Genomic DNA, 19,263 nt, shown 5'->3' with positions numbered 1-19,263 from the left:
GAGTTGAATCTCATGAATTAGAGCATCCACAATGGGGCGGAGGATGCGACGGACGATGCATCCTCCGTCCCTTAGTCCACCACTGCAGCACTACGGACTATGCACATTTTATCCTCCGCGCCCTATGCATCATCCGCGGACTATGACACGGAGGATGCACACATTTTTATTTTTATTTTTAATTTTTTTTTTTGTATTTTCTTTTATATATATCACCAATTTTTTTACTTTATTTCACACTTTTCACTCCACTCTCTTCCTCATCTCAATTTCTCTCTAAATTCAATAATGAATTCTGACAATTTTTCATTTTTGCAAGCACAAAAAATAAAAAATAAATATTGACAATAGCATTTGCCTTTAATTTAAGTGTCTTTATATTTATTCTTGCTAATTGATATGTTTGCAAACATAAAAAATAAATATTGTAGTGTTTAAATATTCAAATAATAAATAAAATACTTAGGGCGGGGCTTAGGGCGAGCTATAGTCCGTCCTATTGCAGGTAGAAGGGGCGGAGGATAAAATGCTGATGTGGCAGAGCATAGGGCGGGGCTTAGAGCGTCGCATCCTCCACCCCATTGTGGATGCCCTTAAACACACTATAAATTTAATCTCGGATACAATCTTGAGCGTACTGTGATATTTACATGTAAGTGACTCCTCTCGTTGCAAATTAATTTTAGAATAAAGTTTTACCAATATTTTATTGATTTCTTTTCACCTATCATATTTGACGTATGTTTGATTGGTTCAGATATGAATGTTTTAGTCAAGTGATGCGCCAATTTAATGGGAGTCGTACAAATGCACAACTCATTCAATGCTCATCTCAAGATATTAAGAAACATTGTGGAATGAACAATTTGTAAATCATTTTGTCAGTTGAAATAAGTAAATGTGTCATTATATTTCAATCATTATGAATTATTTTCGGTAGAAATAATTAATAAAGTGGGTCTAACTGTGTTTTCATGTTTACTTATATACTATTGACCTTTCTTCATAATATCAATGTTTCAAAAGTGAAATTCAGATATCTAATATATAAACAAAAGCTTTTACCGAAACATTCTAAACATGACAACAAATTGAAATTTATACACCAAAATCATGATATTCAATAATAATCTCTCACTCTCATTTCCTAGTTAAAGGAGTCATCTAAAGCAATGCATGTGCTATCTAGGTTCAGTTAAAAAAAAAAAACTTACAAAAAAAGAACTAAATAAAAAACAAAATAAACTAGTTCACTCGTTGCTTGGTTCCCAGTCGAACTAGTCGGTTTCATGTTCATATCAATTCAAATGCTCAACTGAATAACACATCGATTCGCGATCTAAAATGCCGATCCGATTTTTAAAACCAAATGGTTAATTGTGGAGCCTAATCTCCTACCATATTTAGGATTTGTTTCCTAGAAGTATATTTCCTTGTGATAGATTTATTCCATAGAAGATATTTCCTTATGGAATATGTTTCCTAGTTTGACTAGAATTAGGGCTCTCTATTTTGCTTATAAATAGAGGTGTCCCCTCATTATAAAATCATCCTAAAATTATATAGTGAAATCCCTAGCTTGGCATCGCCCCCAGACGTAGATACACTTTGTATCGAACTGGGTAAACAATTTCTTGTGTTCATTCTCCTTTTATATTCGTGATTCCCTGTGTTTATTGCCCAACAACTGGTATCTAGAGCCTAGGGTTTAAGAGGCAGAAATCACGATGGGGATCGACGGGAAGATTGCTGTAGAGAAGTTCGACGGATCTAATTTCGGATTTTGGAAGATGCAGATTGAGGATTACCTGTACGGTAAAGATATGTGGAAACCTTTAAAAGCCAAACCCAAAAAGATGGAACGAGAGGAGTGGGAGCTACTGGACAGAAAAGCGATGAGCGCGATTAAGCTATCGTTGTCCAAGGAGGTGGCTTATCACACGACTGCAGCAAAGTCGACGAATGAGATGATGAAGATCTTGGAGGATATGTATCAGAAACCATCAACGGCAAACAAGGTACATCTGATTAGACGATTGTTTAATTTTAGAATGCAAGAGGGAAAGCAGGTGCAACAACATCTCAACGAGTTCAACATGATTACTTCGCAACTGAACTCGGTTGATATAAAATTCGCTGATGAAATTCGTGCCCTAATTTTGCTATCGTCCCTGCCTGAGAGTTGGGCTGGCACAGTGACAGCAGTTACTGCTGCAGAGACAAACCTGACAGTTGACAAAGTAAGAGATCTGATGATTGGTGAGGAAGTTCGCCGGAAAGAATCAGGATCTTCTACTTCTGGTTCAGTATTGAATACAGAACAGAGAGGCAGATCGAAGGGAGGCAAAATCGTGGAAGATCAAAATCCAGAGGAAGGAGCCAATCCAAGAAAGATTTAGATCGAGTTAAATGCTGGAATTGTGATGAGTTTGGGCACTTTAGAAATAATTGTGAGTCACCGAAGAAATATAAGAATAAGGATCAGAAAGAGAAGAATACAGCAAACGCTGCCATGTCAGATGACGATGGCGAGGCGTTGGTCCTAAGTGTGAATATTCCGATGGAATCGTGGGTATTGGATTCTGGAGCGTCGTTCCATTCATGCAGCAATGTGGAGGTAATGGAAAACTACGTTTCTGGCAATTTAGGGAAAGTATATCTGGCTGATGACGAGCCCTTAGATATCGTGGAAAAGGGAAACGTGAAGGTAGTGACATCAAATGGATCTGTAATAAAACTGAATGGAGTCAGACACATTCCTGGATTACAGAGAAACTTGATTTCGATTGGGCAGCTTGATGCAGAAGGGTACACGGTAACATTTGGATGCAGCAATTGGAAGATTACCAAGGGAGCTATGATAGTAGCTCGAGGTAAGAAAGAGGGTACGTTGTATACCAAAACTAACTCCAAAGATTGCATTGATCTTGCAAGTGAAGCAAATAATGCAGATTTGTAGCATTGTCGTCTTGGCCACATGAGCGAGAAAAAGATGAAGATAATGTGCTCAAAAGGTTTACTGCCGGGCCTGAAAACAGTTGAAGTTGGCCTATGCGAGGATTGCGTGTTTGGAAAACAGAAAAGGGTGAGTTTCTCAAGAAGAGGCAGAAAATTGAAGATGCAAAAGTTGGAGTTGGTCCATAGCGATCTATGGGGACCAGCACCTGTGAAGTCCCTAGGAGGCTCTGAATATTATATGACATTCATCGACGACTCCACTCGAAAGGTATGGGTTTATTTTCTGAAGAGTAAATCTGATGCGTTTGATACTTTCAGGAAGTGGAAAGCCCTTGTTGAAACTGAAACCGGGCTGAAGGTGAAGTGTCTAAGATCCGATAATGGAGGAGAATATGAACTTGCAGAGTTCAAGGAGTTTTGCGCAGAGAATGGAATTCGCATGGAGAAGACTGTGAAAGGAACTCCACGACAGAATGGAATCGCGGAGCGCATGAACAGAACGTTGAATGAGCGAGCAAGATGCATGAGGTTGAAAAGTGGATTGCTAAAGAATTTTTGGGCAGATGCAGTCAATACAACTGCGTTCCTAATCAACAGAGGTCCATCAGTTCCGTTGGAGTTTCGGATACCCGAGGAGGTTTGGACAGGAAAAGAGGTGAATCTATCTTACCTACGTATCTTTGGTTGTGTTGCTTATGCTCATGTTAGTTCTGTTGAGAGAAGTAAGTTGGATGCCAAATCTATTAAGTGTACGTTCATTGGTTATGGAGGCGATGAGTTCGGTTATAGACTCTGGGATGAGCAGAACCGTAAGGTTATTCGCAGTAGAGATGTCATTTTCAATGAACATGTATTATACAAGGATAGATTGGAGGCGTCGAGTTCTAGCAGTTCTAAGCCCCAATTAGTCGAGCTAGACATCTCAAACTCGAGTGGGAGCAAGGAGAGTCAGAATGCTGAAGAGGTGCTTGAAGAAGAACCAAGCACTCCACCACCGATTATTCCGCTGCCTAAACAGACTAGAGAGCGACGTGCACCTGATAGGTACTCGCCCTCTAATTTCTGTTTGTTACTTACTGATGGTGGTGAACCTGAGTATTATGCAGAGGCAGGAGAAGGCCCTGATAAACGAAGGTGGAAAATTTCCATGGATAACGAGTTTGTCTCTCTTCTCCTGAATGGCACATGGGAGCTTGTGGAACTTCCAAAAGGGAATAAGGCATTGCATTGCAAGTGGATCTATCGAATCAAAGGTGAAGCTGATGGTAGCAAGCGCTACAAGGCTAGGCTGGTTGTCAAGGGATTTGAGCAACGATACGGTATTGATTATACAGATGTCTTCACTCCTGTTGTGAAACTGACTACTATTCGTTTAGTGTTGAGTATGGTAGTTGCAGAAAATCTATTGTTACATCAGATGGATGTAAAGACGGCATTCCTTCATGGTGATTTGGAGGATGAGTTGTACATGCCACAGCCCGAGGGATTCGTAGTAAAAGGAAAGAAAAATCTTGTGTGCAAGTTGAAGAAGAGCTTGTATGGTTTAAAGCAAGATCCAAAGCATTGGTACAAGAAGTTTGATGGATTCATGATGGAGATTGGCTATAAAAGATGCTACGCTGACCATTGTTGTTACTACAAGAGGTTTGAAAAGAGCTATCTTATCATGTTATTATATGTTGATGATATGTTGATCGCAGGAGGTGATCCAAAGGTAATGGATAAGTTGAAAAGGCAATTGTCTGAACGATTCTCCTTGAAAGATCTTGGAGAGGCTAATCAAATTTTGGGCATGAGAATCGAGCATGACAAGGTGGCAGGAAATTGTATCTTTTGCAAGCTGCTTACTTAATAAGGTTTTGGAAAGATTCAACATGGATAATTCGAAGCCAGTAAGTGCGCATTTGGGAAGTCACTTCAAGCTGTCGAAGAAGGAGTCGCCGAGTACAAAAGAAGAACGTGCTGAAATGAAGAAAGTTCCTTATGCTTCAACAATTGGCAGTATTATGATGTGTACGAGGCCTGATATTACACAAGCAGTGGGAGTAGTGAGTCGGTTCATGGGTGAACCAGGCAAGCAACATTGGGAAGCAGTTAAATGGATCATTCGATACTTGAGAGGTACTACAGAAAGAGTCTTATGTTTCAATGGCAAGAATGTCGAGCTGGCAGGTTATGTGGATGCAGACTTGGCGTCCAATGATCTTGATGGGAGAAGAAGCACAACCGGGTATGTATTTACTTATGGTGGTACTGCTATTTCATGGACTTCTAAGTTGCAGAAGACCGTTGCTTTGTCTACTACGGAGGCTGAATATGTAGCTGCGACGGAGGCAAGCAAGGAGATGGTGTGGTTGCAGAGTTTCTTAGATGAACATGGGAAGGAGAACAAGAGTAGCAGACTCTACAGTGATAGTCAGAGTGCTATTGGCAAAGAATCCAGACAAAGCATGTGGAGTTGAAGTATCATTACATTCGACACTTATTGGAGATGAAAATCCTACAACTTGAGAAGATACTTGGAAGTGAGAATCCAGCAGACATGTTTACTAAGGTGGTGACCTTAGAGAAATTGAAGCTATGCATAGCTTCAATTGGCCTTGGAACTTGAAGAGAAGGTTAGGCGATGCTAAGCGGATGCAGGGATGAGATCACGAGGATATGGTGGCGTAGGAGTTGTTAGTCTCCAAGTGGGAGATTGTTAATTATGAAGCCTAATCTCCTACCATATTTAGGATTTGTTTCCTAGAAGTATATTTCCTTGTGATAGATTTATTCCATAGAAGATATTTCCTTATGGAATATGTTTCCTAGTTTGACTAGAATTATGGCTCTCTATTTTGCTTATAAATAGAGGTGTCCCCTCATTGTAAAATCATCCTAAAATTATATAGTGAAATCTCTTGCTTGACATCGCCCCCAGACATAGATACACTTGGTATCGAACTAGGTAAACAATTTCTTGTGTTCATTCTCCTTTTATATTCGTGATTGTCTGTGTTTATTTCCCAACACGAATAATACAGTGTGATGCAACCCAATTATGCACTGTTGTTACTTATTTGATACCATATGTCCTCTTTGGTCTATGAAATTACTTATATATTAACTCAATGTGAGCCACTAGAGCATCACTAAATAAGGGTATATGACACAAACTTGGTTTCACTTAAAAAAACTCAAAGTGGCATACATATCTTCATTCAATTTATTTTGTGGAATAAAGACAAGTCTCATCGAGATGGAATAGGGTTAGGATAAAGGTGTCTCTATAATTCAAACTTTTGACATTAATGTTGTTTAACTTCATTAGGTATGAAATTGTGATTGAATGGCCATCGTTTCATCTTAGCTTGCCTCTTTGCTAGGGCATGCAAATTTCTATATCGTGTACCACCTTTTCCTTTTCCTTTTCCTTTTCAGATATGGAATTTGTCACTCGATCCCAATTATATATATATGGTATATTTTTTTGTTTTGTGCTTATTTTGTAGGTGTTTGGGTTTGATTTTATCCATTTAATTTCTAGTATTTTCTTCTTCGTCATGGTCTCATCATCGTTGTAGTCATCATTTTTTTTCCTTCTAATTATCTTTTCTAGTTTTATATTATTACGATACTCATGACCTTGAATTCGAGCTAGTTAATAGCCATTTTTAAATAAAATTTGTGAAGGTGATTCTTAATTAAGGAAGAATAAGGATAAATACATATGTTCTATATCAAAGACTATGAGTGGGAAAAATACTGTAATAACCAGACTTGTCGTACCAAAAAATGCTGAATTTTTTGAGTTTTTGGTGTATCATTATTTTTGGTACGTTAATTATATTACCTTACTGAGAGATTTCGATACGCTAAGGATTTGAAATTTTATATATCGCAGTATACCGAAGACTCATTTAGTCACTTATAGTCGACTATCTATATATATGTGTGGATAAAAGGGGCATAATTTAGGGAAAATTCTATGAGCTACTATTAATTTAGGAGTACTTATTTAGTTTTATGGATTCTTGTAGGAGTATTTTTTTTCTTTCAATATTTTCAGTACAATTTCTTTGTGAGAAATTCATTAGAATGAATGCATGATAATTTCACATATTAATTAATTGGTACATATAACACATTAATTCATTATGATGTCAGTGCCAATCAATACTATCAATGCATAATTATGGTATATAGTGGCCAAATATTGTCAGAGACCTTCAACTGGATCGCCACCCACCTCTGACCTCTCAATTCAAATTTCAAAACCCTACTTATAAACCCTAAATCTATCATAACACTCAGCTCGATCTTCCTCTATGTCTTTTGTCAGACGCAACCAATACAAAGACAAACAAACATTTAGGCCAGAATTATCTCACAACACTCACTTGAATTATCATAGAATTACATTTTCGGTAAGCAATGAGAATGACGAGCGTTACGTAAAATCAACTATCAAGAAAAAAAGAGCAATTTAATTGCCAAATAAATCATGATAGATGGTCAAATTCTGGTCCTTCCTACACTTTTTAATATCTGCAAATTAAGCCATGAAAGATGAAAATCTCGCAATTATTTCATCCGTTGAAATATATGATGACGTGGCGAGTGGTTTTAATCCAGTTTATAGGTGAGTGGCGTGTTTAAAATTGAGTAACACGTGGCATAAAGGAGTCAGATGAGATAATTGTAAAATTTTCATCTTTTTAGAATTTAAATTTCAGCTTTTGAAAAGTGTGGGTGTGACTGGAGTTTGACCATCTTTTCTGATTTAATTGACAATTTACTCTAGAACTCCATATAATTTAATTTTAAGTATTAGGAGTACTCCATTATTTATTTATTTGAATGATAAATGATGAAAATTTAATTAGAACTCTTTTGTTTCACAAAGGGAAAGTAAAATCATAATTTTAGGGATATTTATTTATATAAATGGAATTAAAAATGGGATGGTGTTGGTCTCGTGTCAAAAAGTGGAGGTGCCGGCCAAAGCACGCGATAGAGACACGGCGGTGGGGACGGCGGAGCAGTGGGCTGGCCACAGCTGAGCCACCACACACGTGGTGCCAAAAATCTATTACTGTCTCTTTACAGCTTCCACGTCCACCCACTCTATCACCATCCCCTCATCATTTTACTACACACTATTTTCACCTCTTTTTACATTCACTTTTCATTAATTAATTTCACCAATTTGGTCTTGGTCTTCTCTCATTAAATCTAACTCCATTTATTCTCAATGAGTATTTGTATAGAAATATGATTTTGCCAACATCATTTGAACATATTGCGAGTTTCTATTTGTATATCAATATAACATATATTTATTAAGATTTCATAGCTACATTATTATCAGTTTAAAAAATAGAAATATGATCAAAACAAGTACTATATATTATTGCAAAACCAAGGCCAAATTTAGTTCACAAAATCATGTAATTTAATGGTCAATAAATTATGCATCTTATTATTGATCGCAGATTTATCATTTTTAGGTGACACATATCTCATTGCGTTTTTAGGTCATTTTATAAAATTCAGATTTATAAAATACGGAGGTCACAATTTAGAGCATTTTAGGTCATTATTTCTAACTTTTTAATATGATTTAAATTTGAGCTTGTGTTTTAATTTTGTGTTATGCAATAAGATTGAATTTGTGTGTTAAAATTGTAATGAAAGAAATGGGCAAATGAATACAAAAAAACTCTTTTATAGATTGAATTTGTGTGTTAAAATTGTAAAGAAAGAAATGGGCAAATGAACACAAAAAACCTCTTTATAGTTATTAACTTATTAGGCTGTCCTTTTTACAAAATATATATAGATGTAGTGATGAAAATGAAATGAAAAGATGGAAAGGACAAGAGAAATTTAAAAGGAGGAAAATGTCTATTAGCGATTATGAAAATTAGGTGTTGCGATGTGAAAGACAATATGGCTCATGCTTTCAAACAAACAAATTGGACGTACATAAATTACGTATAATTATGTCCACACAATTGTCATGGATTTAGGATTTAGAGAGAGACAGTGAAAAGAGAGAGAAGAGGCTGAAAATGGCCCCCATTTATGACTTTGGATTTGAATCAAAAGATGATGGTATAATGTTCTCCACTTAGGAGCAATATTTAAAGGAAGACTAGCTTCAATAATTGAATATGTCCGAAGTGATACCATATAGTGAAATTCATAAAAGTAATTTTATACTATATCATTTTTAATAGAGTATCTAGATCTAGTAGTATTTCATAACATATTTTTTTTATCAACTATAGGTCAATTTAGGTTTTTACCATCAACTTTAATTATGGTTTCATTATATCTAGTATTTTTTATTTTTCTATTCTAGGAAGTGTATTTTCGACATTCCTTTAAGGATTATATATCATGAATACATTTGTCATTTTTTAGAGCATCTCCAATGCTAAATAGGCCAGCAATAGGCCAGCCACTCTCTCTCTCTGCCACGCCAGCAGCACTAAAAATCCACCTGCCACATCAGATTTAGGCCAGCCATAGGTCAGCCGCAATAAAAATAATTCAAACTATACTACATACCGAATTAAATTTACGAGACATATACGAGAAAATTCATTAATTTTATTTAAATAAAAAAAGTACATTAACTAAAAATCAAAAAAATTACATAATAAAAAAAAATCCGGGCTTCCACACACGAGCCACCGCCCCACTCTACTCCTCACTAATTTATTAAAAAAATACATTAAAAAATGTTAGTATGCCTTGAATCCGTTATAGTTTGCCGCTAGCCGAACGGGGGTCTTAAAAAATGACATGTTTCGTTTTAGGTCTTAATTTTGTATTAGGCTAGTTGTTGTTGTCCATCGCTAGATGTTGCTCTTGTACGTGAAATTTAGAGATAAAGAAAATCGCGTTTATATAGTTTTTCAAAAATTTTAAAAAGAATTAATTTTTTTTTCAAAAAGAATTAAAAAAAAAAAAAAAAAAATTAAAAATCGTCGCTGGCCGATCGGGCCGCCACAATGGCGGCCAGCGCATCGGCCAGCCACACGCAATCGGCTAGCCTTGGCCGGTTTTTTCGCCGAAATTCGGTTAGCCTGCTCCAATGGTTCGGCTAGCCGACTGGCTAGCCACATCAATCGGCTAGCCGGTCGCTAGCCTACCATTGGAGATGCTCTCATAATTAGAGCGTGTTCACTATGTAAGAATTGGACAATTCTTGGCCCAATTGGAATTATGGTTGTTCACCTTCCACTAATTAATTGTTGGGGGCCTTACAATTGGGGTGGGCCCGCACTTTCATGCCAAGTGAGGAAGAATTGAAATCTTGCCTAATAGATAAGATTTGTTTGTGTATTGAAAAGTACACCAAGAAATGAACTTTGTTTTACACATTTGCCACATCTTTCCACCTTTCCAGTTGGAAGGATAAATTTTTCAATCCATAATTCTATTAGGTCAAAGTCTTTATTTTGGTAATATCTGGACCAACTCTTGGGCCAATTCTAGGATACTATACAATGGGAAAAAAAATTATATATGTGATTAATTATAGCTCAATTCTTTAAAAATTTAATTCTTCCGAATGTTAAAAATGGAAATCTCCTACAGTTAACACGCCCTTAAGCTAAATGGACATTTTTCGCAATGACACTTAAATTGGGTATTCGCAATATAGCCCATAATTTATTTTATAAACCATGAAATTCCCACTAAGTAGTTATTGCTAGTTGAGTGCTCTCTATGTTGACATGTACGCTCAATAAGTGCTCGGAGGGTGCTTGTCGATTAGTTAAGCAATGTTTTTTTTGTAATAAATATCAATCATTACAATTTTTTGAACTAAGGAAACGTTCAAAGATAACATGCCATACATATGCAAAACTAAAAATTACTAGTAATACATATAAGTAGAAAATATTGCAACCAAAATTAGTGACAAAAAGAATATAAATATAAAATAGTGAATGTGATCAGGCATATGGAGTAGAGACTAAAAATAAGATGAAATCATTGTTAAAATCTCTCAATAAACTAACCGTGTGACTTAAAAAGGAAAATTTGAAGGCACATACCACATCAGGAGGAAACAGCACCCACTTCTTGGAGCCTCTCACCACCGCGTTCCAAGCAGAGGTCGAGTTAGGATCAATGTGGAAAGACGATCCAGACCCTGCTGGTAGACCTGCCCAAGGTTTACCGAACCGGCGGTTACGGTTTGGGGTTTAGGGTTTTAACCGCCGGTTACGGTTTCGAACCGAAACCGTGAGAATTTAACCGAACCGAAACCGTCAATTCTTGAACCGTGGTTCGGTTCAGGTTCAAAACTTTTTGAACCGAAACCGTGCCGGAACCGCCGGTTCTGGGCGGTTCCAAACCAGAACCGCGAAAAACCGTTGGAATCGCAAAAAACCGCAAAAAAACTGGCGGTTCGAAACCGTAAAAAACCGCCGGTTCGAAACCGAAACCGAAACCGGCAGTTTTGGAACCAGAATTGTAACCGTGAAACACCCTCGCGGTTCGGTTCCGGTTCAACAATTTCCAAAACCGAAACCGGCGGTTCCAAACCATAACCGTCGGTTCCTGAACCGTGGGCACCTCTACCTGCTGGTCCAATTATGATCCACCTATAGTCCGACCTCTCGCTCCCCAAAACACTAAAAAGATCTTCACTGAAATACACAGTAACCTCATAATCCATCCCAGCTAAGGAACTTTCTCAACAAACTCACAAGACATGTCAAGAAAACTCTCAACCTGAACAACCGAACATGAAGAGCCCAAACGCGACTCGCACACAACACGATTCTATTTGTATTGATACAATAACACAAACTCAATAACACACACTACCGACACAGAACATGATATATAACCCGACAACATGGTGATGGTCGTGACTATGAAGGCAATAAAATAACCAACAATTAATGGGTTATTCAAACTTGAAACCCAATCCGCATTATTATGTTCTTATCGGGTTTGACCTAATAAGAACACAAATACGATAAGACATGATACTAGCTCATAAATTTTGTGTGTTTGTGTCGCGTTGAGGATTATCAGTCCTACTATAAACAACAGTTGGGGATACAAGAGAAATAACAAATCAACATTATAGTGTGAAGTAAAGGGGAAAAAATAGAAAGCACGAGTGGTAATATACAGCAGAGAACTATCTAAAAGGCACACTCAAGGACTACATTTCCACAAACCCAATTCTTACATTGGCTGATCAACAGACAAGAATGTGCATCTCCTATATCCACAAATGAGATGTATGCTATGTCACAAATTGAAGTAGCGAAACTGCACAACGACGTGTGATTAATGACCAATCAATCCCCTTAGCAGCAAATCCACAAGAACAACCTTCACGCACAATCGAAACACCAAAAAAGCAGCATCAAAGCACTCAGCATCCAAACGGGTGTGGAAACAGGGGATTGAAGAAAGACTGATCAGTCTCAGTTTCGCAGGTTTACTGTCGACACAAACCTGCGCTGTCCGATACGAGGTCCTTTGTCTAAAAGCATTAGCAAACCTTCATTCTTGGCAGATTTCCCGAACATGTACCTGAGACAGTCAGAAAAAAAATAATGAGTGCACAATGGTGATCTCATACAATTTCTATAATCTTCCATTATTTTTTGCTTTTCCTGATTCTCATGAAAATGTCTATTATCAGAATCAATAAGTGATTCTACTCCACTACTTCACTAACTGCTAGCTATTCTTTCACTGAGGCTAACACTTAAGATATATTATATCTTTGAGAATAGCTACTATTATGAGTTTTTATCCGGCAGAGCCTTCAGTGCTCAGATATCATATCGACAATATTCAGCAGGCATAAGGAAGCACTACCAAGCAAAACAGCAAAAAAGAGTATAGAGCGAAAAATATCTGATATCCAATAATCTCCACAAGCTAGTCAGATGATTCCATGGTGCAGTATCTAACCTGCTTCTGCGTGCTTTCCTTCTCCAGAAAAGAAAAGATATGACCCACTGAACAAAGAGAAATACATAGTCAGCATTTATGAAGAAAATGTTATTTGCAAGATTTATGGATGTAGCTGAAATTATTGTCCTGCAATCAGCTTTCACACACGACCAGTGTGCTGCATGAAGGATTCTTACTAGAGACAATGATCAGTATGCTAAGCTTCTGAAAGTGTATGTGCCTTTTATGTGGACTATAGAAAGGAGAATAATATATCTATCGTGATACACTAACAGCCAGAAGATGATCTCAAGTGTGTGCAGACACAGTGAAAAGATAAAAGTTGGAAGAACTTAATAACAACACAAACTACATAGTATCATGATGCCGTAATATATGGAAAAGTAGGTCTTATTGGTAGGTATCGTATTTTAAAAAAGCTCAAATCAACTGTTTTTGTAACATACACTGAGGCCTGCCCCACTAACAATTATAGGTAACAAAAGGCCTGTTCAGGGCAATATATTGTGAGACTGCTGATGGTTAGATTGCATAACAAATTAACCATACATATTAATCAAGTTTTTCCAAATACTAATGTTTGTTTGATCTAGTGTAATTGCAGATAATGCAGCACAACAGAAATAATTCAAGTATTTACAACTATCATTACCTTGAATAAAGAAATGAAGCTAAAACTCTTCGTTGCTGGTTTCTTCTGGATAGGCATTGCTTTAGCTGGTGCCATTTCTTTGCACAAGTTCTCAGCTATCTCTTTCAACAAAACCAGTTGTGCTTTATCAGTTCCAACAGAGATAAGAGCTTGCCTCATTGATTCTCTATCAGCTTCAAGCGCCTGAAGCCTTGCATACAGCTTCTGCATCTCTAGGTCCGTAACATCAGAATGGTCTAGTGAGTCCCGGGGACTTTTTGTATAGTCGTCATATGCGGATCCAATTGAAGCCTTACGTTCCATGACACCAGATCCTTGATGAATGGAATCTATTGTGTAAACTCTGTCATTTATGTCACTTCCAGCTTCAGATGCACTATCCACTTGCCCGAATGTTGTCTTCTTGAAACTGCTACCAAATTTTGGGGAATCTGTGGCAAAATCTTGACTCATTTCTTTAACCATCCCAAATTGTGAATTTGAGCTATCAGTAGATGACTTCCTAAGATGCTTAGGTCGTCTTGGAGATGGACCAACAATTACCTTTTCAAGCATGTTCCTTGTGCCAAAGTATTCCCTATCAGGCTCAATGGTTTTAGGACTTCGCTCAAATTCACTGAGCCTGTACTCAAAATCCTTCATCTCATACCGAGAGCGTGGTGTTTCCCCAAACGGATATTTCTCAACGCCCACACTTTCCTCATCGCCATCTGGATAAGCCTGGGATTCATGTATATTGCACTTGAGAGATGGGTACACCTCGTACGCAGAGAACTCATATTGTTCCTCCAGGTTCTCTATCATGCTTGTGTTTTGGCCCACAACCTTATATCCATCGATTTCGGACTCTGTGAGCCCAAAACTCAACAACTTTTGTTTTAAGGCCTGAATCTCACTGGTAAGTGACTGAATGATCTCTTCCCTCTTATACAACAAATCCTCCAATGCCAATACCTCCTCCTGATCATGCGCCATTTTCTCCTCCGCGAACCTCTTAAACTGCCTTGCCTCCATTTGAACCTCTGCCTTCTCTCTCTGCAGCCTCAGAATCATAGACATGGCCTCATTTGCAGCTGAAGAGGATGCATTTCTCTCCTCATCCAATTCCATAATGAGGTCCTGGATAGTCTCCTGCTGACTGCAGACTGTTTCACGCAGTGCCACGCATTCATTTTCTACCTCCACACGGGCATTTTGCGGCACAACAAGCCCCGGCACAGTGAATTCGTGTTCATCCTCGACATCATCATACTTACGCTTGACAGAGCGGAGACACGGCTTGGATAAAGCCGTGCCCGTCATCGAACAGCTGCTGCGCCCACAGTCAGAACATTGGACATGGCTCATCGATTGGCCTGAATCATCTGACTCCATGGATCAGTCAATACACACCCAACGCAACTTCACCACCAGAAACTCACAATTTTAACCCAACTATAGATAAAATTTCTCAATAAATTCAGAATTCAAAAGCTCCAACTCCTCCACCCGTATATGTATTAATAAATTTCCCCATCCATGCCACAATACAGATAAAAACCTATGGTTCCGGATAAAAATGATTCAATCGCCATTAAATTCCCTGCAATACACACGACGCGTAAACAAATACAAATCCGCACGCATAAATGAGATATTTCCTGAATCGCGTCACGAAAATCGAACCTGGAATTTCCCGGGAAGCTGCGAAGAGTGAGAATGATATTCTCCGGAAAGCCAAAGGTGGTTGCCTGCAGCAATCAATCTCCCGGTGGAATTGGGAGATTGATAGAAGGGAAACTATGATTGGGGGAGGATTTGAAACCCTATCTCTTCCGGTGATGTGTTACTCTCTCTCCGGTATTTGTTTCTGCAATTCTGTGTTTATTTCGCGAAAATCTGATACCTGATTTTAGAGAGGTTGGACTTTGGAGAGAGAGAAAGAGAGAGGGGTAGTTTCGGAAGTTAGATAAGCGTTACAATTTTGCAATTAACAATACTAACATAATGATTAATTATTAATCCACTCATTATGACAAAATAAAAACCAATATTCCAATAATATTCACACGAGTTTTTATCATATTCCAATGATATTCATATAGTACTTTTTTAATCATATTCCAATAATATTTATACTAGTATTCTTATTAAAGTAGATGTCAAAATTGATACTGAACATATTATCATTTTACGATTTTGATCATGAACTTTATCTTTTAAATTTTTTGGTCATGTATATTTCAAATCGTCACAATTAGTCCTCCATTTACAATTCTGTTAATTTTATAACGGTCAACGGATTTAACCCAATTTTAAGCGACTAAAATTCTTAATTATGATTTAAGTTACTAATTATATCTTTAATTATTATTCTATTTATTACTCCTAATAAAACATAATAAATATATTAAACAATTTGATGAATCATCTTCTCCCCTCTCCCTTCCGCGACGTTTAACCCTCCGTCTTCTCCTCCTGTGGCGGCGATATCCACAAAGCAACCGATTTCCTCCTCAACCACAACCCCCACCTTCCTCAAACCCCACCACCACCTCTCGATTCCACCCCTCCCAATATCCAGCCCAAAATCAACCGATTCATCAATCTCAATCCCAATTCCAAAACAGATATCAAAAAACCATAATTGAGAAAATCCAACACTCCCCTGATTTGATCCACCACCAAAAGCCCCCAGATCCCCAGAACCAGAACCGCCGCGCTCGCTCGACGAGGTGCTGGGCCAGGACCATCTCCTCTCCGGCGACTCCCTCCTCCGCCCCTCCGTCATCCTCTGGGGACCTCCCGGCACCGGCGGAGTCAGCGGCGAAACCCATGCCTTTATCGCCGGCGATCGAAGTGAGGGGGAGGGAGACGGAGGGTTAAACGTCGCGGGAGGGAGAGGGGAGAAGATGATTCATCAAATTGTTTAATATATATTTTTTTTATTAGGAGTAATAAATAGAATAATAATTAATGATTTAGTGGCTTAAAAATCATAATTAAGAGTTTTAATCGGTTAAAATTGGGTTAAACCCGTTGACTGATATAAAATTAATAGAATTGTAAACGGATGATCAATTGTGATCCGATTTGAAATATACAAGATCAAAAAATTCAAAAAATAAAATTTAGGACCAAAATCGTAAAATGACTATATGTTCATGACCAGTTTTGGCATTTAGTCTCCTTTTTACCATAATCTTAGTCTTCATATAATATGAAATAGCTATTCAAAATGCCGAGTATGTGACGAGTATCCCAACAAGGTTCATCTTTTTTCCACTTTATCATTTTTTCCTTTAATTGAAATATCGACGTGGTTGCATTATGACAACATTTGGGTTGACGAAATTAAGCCACTTTTCTATTATGATTATTAGTAGTATTTTATTTTAGTTCATTACCAATAATAAAAATTACTCCATGTCACATTTCATTTTCAATTTTCCATCCACACAGGCCATCAAGTTGGGACAAAAAAAAATACTGAATACGGAGTATTGATTAAATAAGGAATGATTGTTTTCTAAATCACAAAAATTCCATAAATATTTCAAATGGAATAATCAAATATGTGGCAACAAAATATTATTATATTTTTTACGAAATGCCATTATTATATTTGGAGTATTATTCAAAGATATCGATATATAAAAAATGATATAGTTTTATTAATAATTTTAGTTAAAATAATTTATTGATATTAAAACTTTTAAATTTTAATTTATTTTTATAAAATTAAATCTAATATTGAAATAAAATAAAAAATAAAAAACAAAGTGAAGGATGACAAAGGGAAGAAGAAGATAATTTTGAAATAATATCAAATTTAGTACATCATTGAAATAATATCATATTAAAACAGTTAAAATGTGATAAGATGAAATTGCCAAGCCGTCCAAAAGGACATTTTCGAAAGAATACCGTATAAAATGATCAATTTTGAAATAAACCCTTAGTCCAGGACTACTGGAGATATTTTTAAAGTCCATGGACTATGATAGGGCCTTGAGCATTTAAATCATACCCAAGATCGTGTCCAAATCTATCTCAATCTCCATATTTGTTATTATTAGATTTTGCATATCTTATTGTAATCTTGTTATTTATTATCTTGCTTGCTCAACAAGATATATTTTGAGGGTTTAGAATTCTATAAATAATAGAATTCTATAGTATTTGTTTGATTCATTGAAAAATAAAATTAATTACTCATTCTCATTCTCGGTTCTGGCGGAAATCGCCCCCTAGCACTTCAACTAGGGTTTATCTTTCTCTTATTTCGTTATAAACGTGTGTGCTCAAACCTGATCAAACGAGGTTTTATCAAACTATTGACGAGATAAACTCATAATCCAGAGATTGTTTTTGTAGTTTACTCTTAATACAAACACAGAGTAAATATTTATCCTCTAGATGATGAAATGAGGGAGAAAAATATGTATGTTATAAAGAATGAAACATTTTAATTTGGGTTAAGATGAAAAGCAATTTACATAAATAATAGTAAATCGATTATTTATGTACTTTATTGTATACGGCTCCATACTTTATTATAGGGATCTGATATCGCAAAACACAACGTGCATAGTTCAGATGCATAGTTTTCAGCAAGGTTTTGAAAAGAATAGAAAAAAGAACATAAATTAGTTTAATCTAGTAATATACTGGCTAGCACTAGCATACCAAGAACTGAAAATTATATTGTAAAATATGAACAAAGTGAGTGACCGAGTTAAGATTCGGACCAAGTCATCAAACTGAAACGAGTCAAATTTAATGACCTCGATTTTGAAATTAGAAATTAGTTCTAATACAATGACAGATCGATTTGAAATTTTGAACTCAGATTAATTCCAAATTTGAATTAAATCTTTTTTAGGTCTAATAGATGAAATAGATTCCATAATGAATATTTTTTTTACCGTGATCACCTCCGTCCTCGGCCAGCTGCCCAATTTTTTTTATTCCTTGAAATTATTGAGTTTAACTAATCTATCACTGATTAGGGAAAGAGGTTTGTGTTTAAGGGTTCTATCTAAGATGGTATAAACATTTTACAATCAAGTAAAGAGATGTACGTTCGTGATTACTTGTAATATTATCCCTAAAAATAAGTACATTAATGCAAAGTTCATCATTATTCGGTTTGTTGAATGGTCACATTCTCGTACCTATATCAATGTAATTGACATTTATAAGATCAATTCTTATTTAGAGTTTTCCACTAAAAATATATTCTAGTTTTTTAAAACCTTGGTCATCAATTGTCTATTTACTGTTTTTTATAACTATGCGTAATTACAATTTTAATTAATAATGTAACATGGTTTTTCAGTATTTATTATTGAAGATGAAATGTCGAATAATGATGGAAACCACCAATTAATTAAGTTAAATGACATATTAAAACCGCTATATATAGAAAAAATTAGGCGTGAAAATAATGTTGAAATCTTTTTATATTTTCGTAGAGATTCATCACATATATGTACTAGTTACTTGTCTAATTTATAAATAAGTGAATTCATTTTTTGAGTTCTCACTTTTTTCATAATAATTGTCACTTAATGAGTTCATAAACTAGTCTTGTAATTTCTTGCAAGGATTGGGAGGTTTAGTTGGTTGAATTTAATCAAGACTCTTTAAATTCGATTTGCATATAATTAGTTCAAACTCTTTCCAATCTTTACAACAACAAAAATTTTTCTTGATGATGTCTA

General features: G+C 36.4%; 1 protein-coding gene across 1 annotated transcript; it reads right to left on the bottom strand.

Annotated features, from left to right (window-relative positions):
- Nucleotides 1–12,031: 12,031 nt before the first annotated feature.
- LOC125214302 (myosin-binding protein 7-like) lies at nt 12,032–15,468 on the bottom strand. The gene is made up of 4 exons (XM_048115258.1): nt 15,224–15,468; nt 13,559–15,140; nt 12,904–12,950; nt 12,032–12,516 (listed from the first exon to the last, which is right to left on the bottom strand). Exons 2-4 carry the CDS (start codon nt 14,930–14,932, stop codon nt 12,408–12,410), a joined length of 1,530 nt encoding a protein of 509 aa, XP_047971215.1. The 5' UTR covers nt 14,933–15,140; nt 15,224–15,468; the 3' UTR covers nt 12,032–12,407.
- Between the last annotated feature and the right edge of the window lie 3,795 nt (nt 15,469–19,263).

This window comes from Salvia hispanica, chromosome 3 (assembly GCF_023119035.1).
Source record: "Salvia hispanica cultivar TCC Black 2014 chromosome 3, UniMelb_Shisp_WGS_1.0, whole genome shotgun sequence".
NCBI lineage: Eukaryota > Viridiplantae > Streptophyta > Magnoliopsida > Lamiales > Lamiaceae > Salvia > Salvia hispanica.
The sequence above is the reverse complement of the archived record's forward strand: the minus strand, read 5'-3'. Positions and strand labels throughout refer to the sequence as shown.

Bases quoted from the DNA above. Each gene is read 5' to 3' on its own strand.
- LOC125214302 (XM_048115258.1), bottom strand. From the start codon at position 14,932: ATGGAGTCAGATGATTCAGGCCAATCGATGAGCCATGTCCAATGTTCT. The intron at 12,951-13,558 runs GTAATGATAGTT...CTCTTTGTTCAG, and splicing joins GCTTCATTTCTTTATTCAAG to TGGGTCATATCTTTTCTTTT. The intron at 12,517-12,903 runs GTTAGATACTGC...TGACTGTCTCAG, and splicing joins AGGAAAGCACGCAGAAGCAG to GTACATGTTCGGGAAATCTG.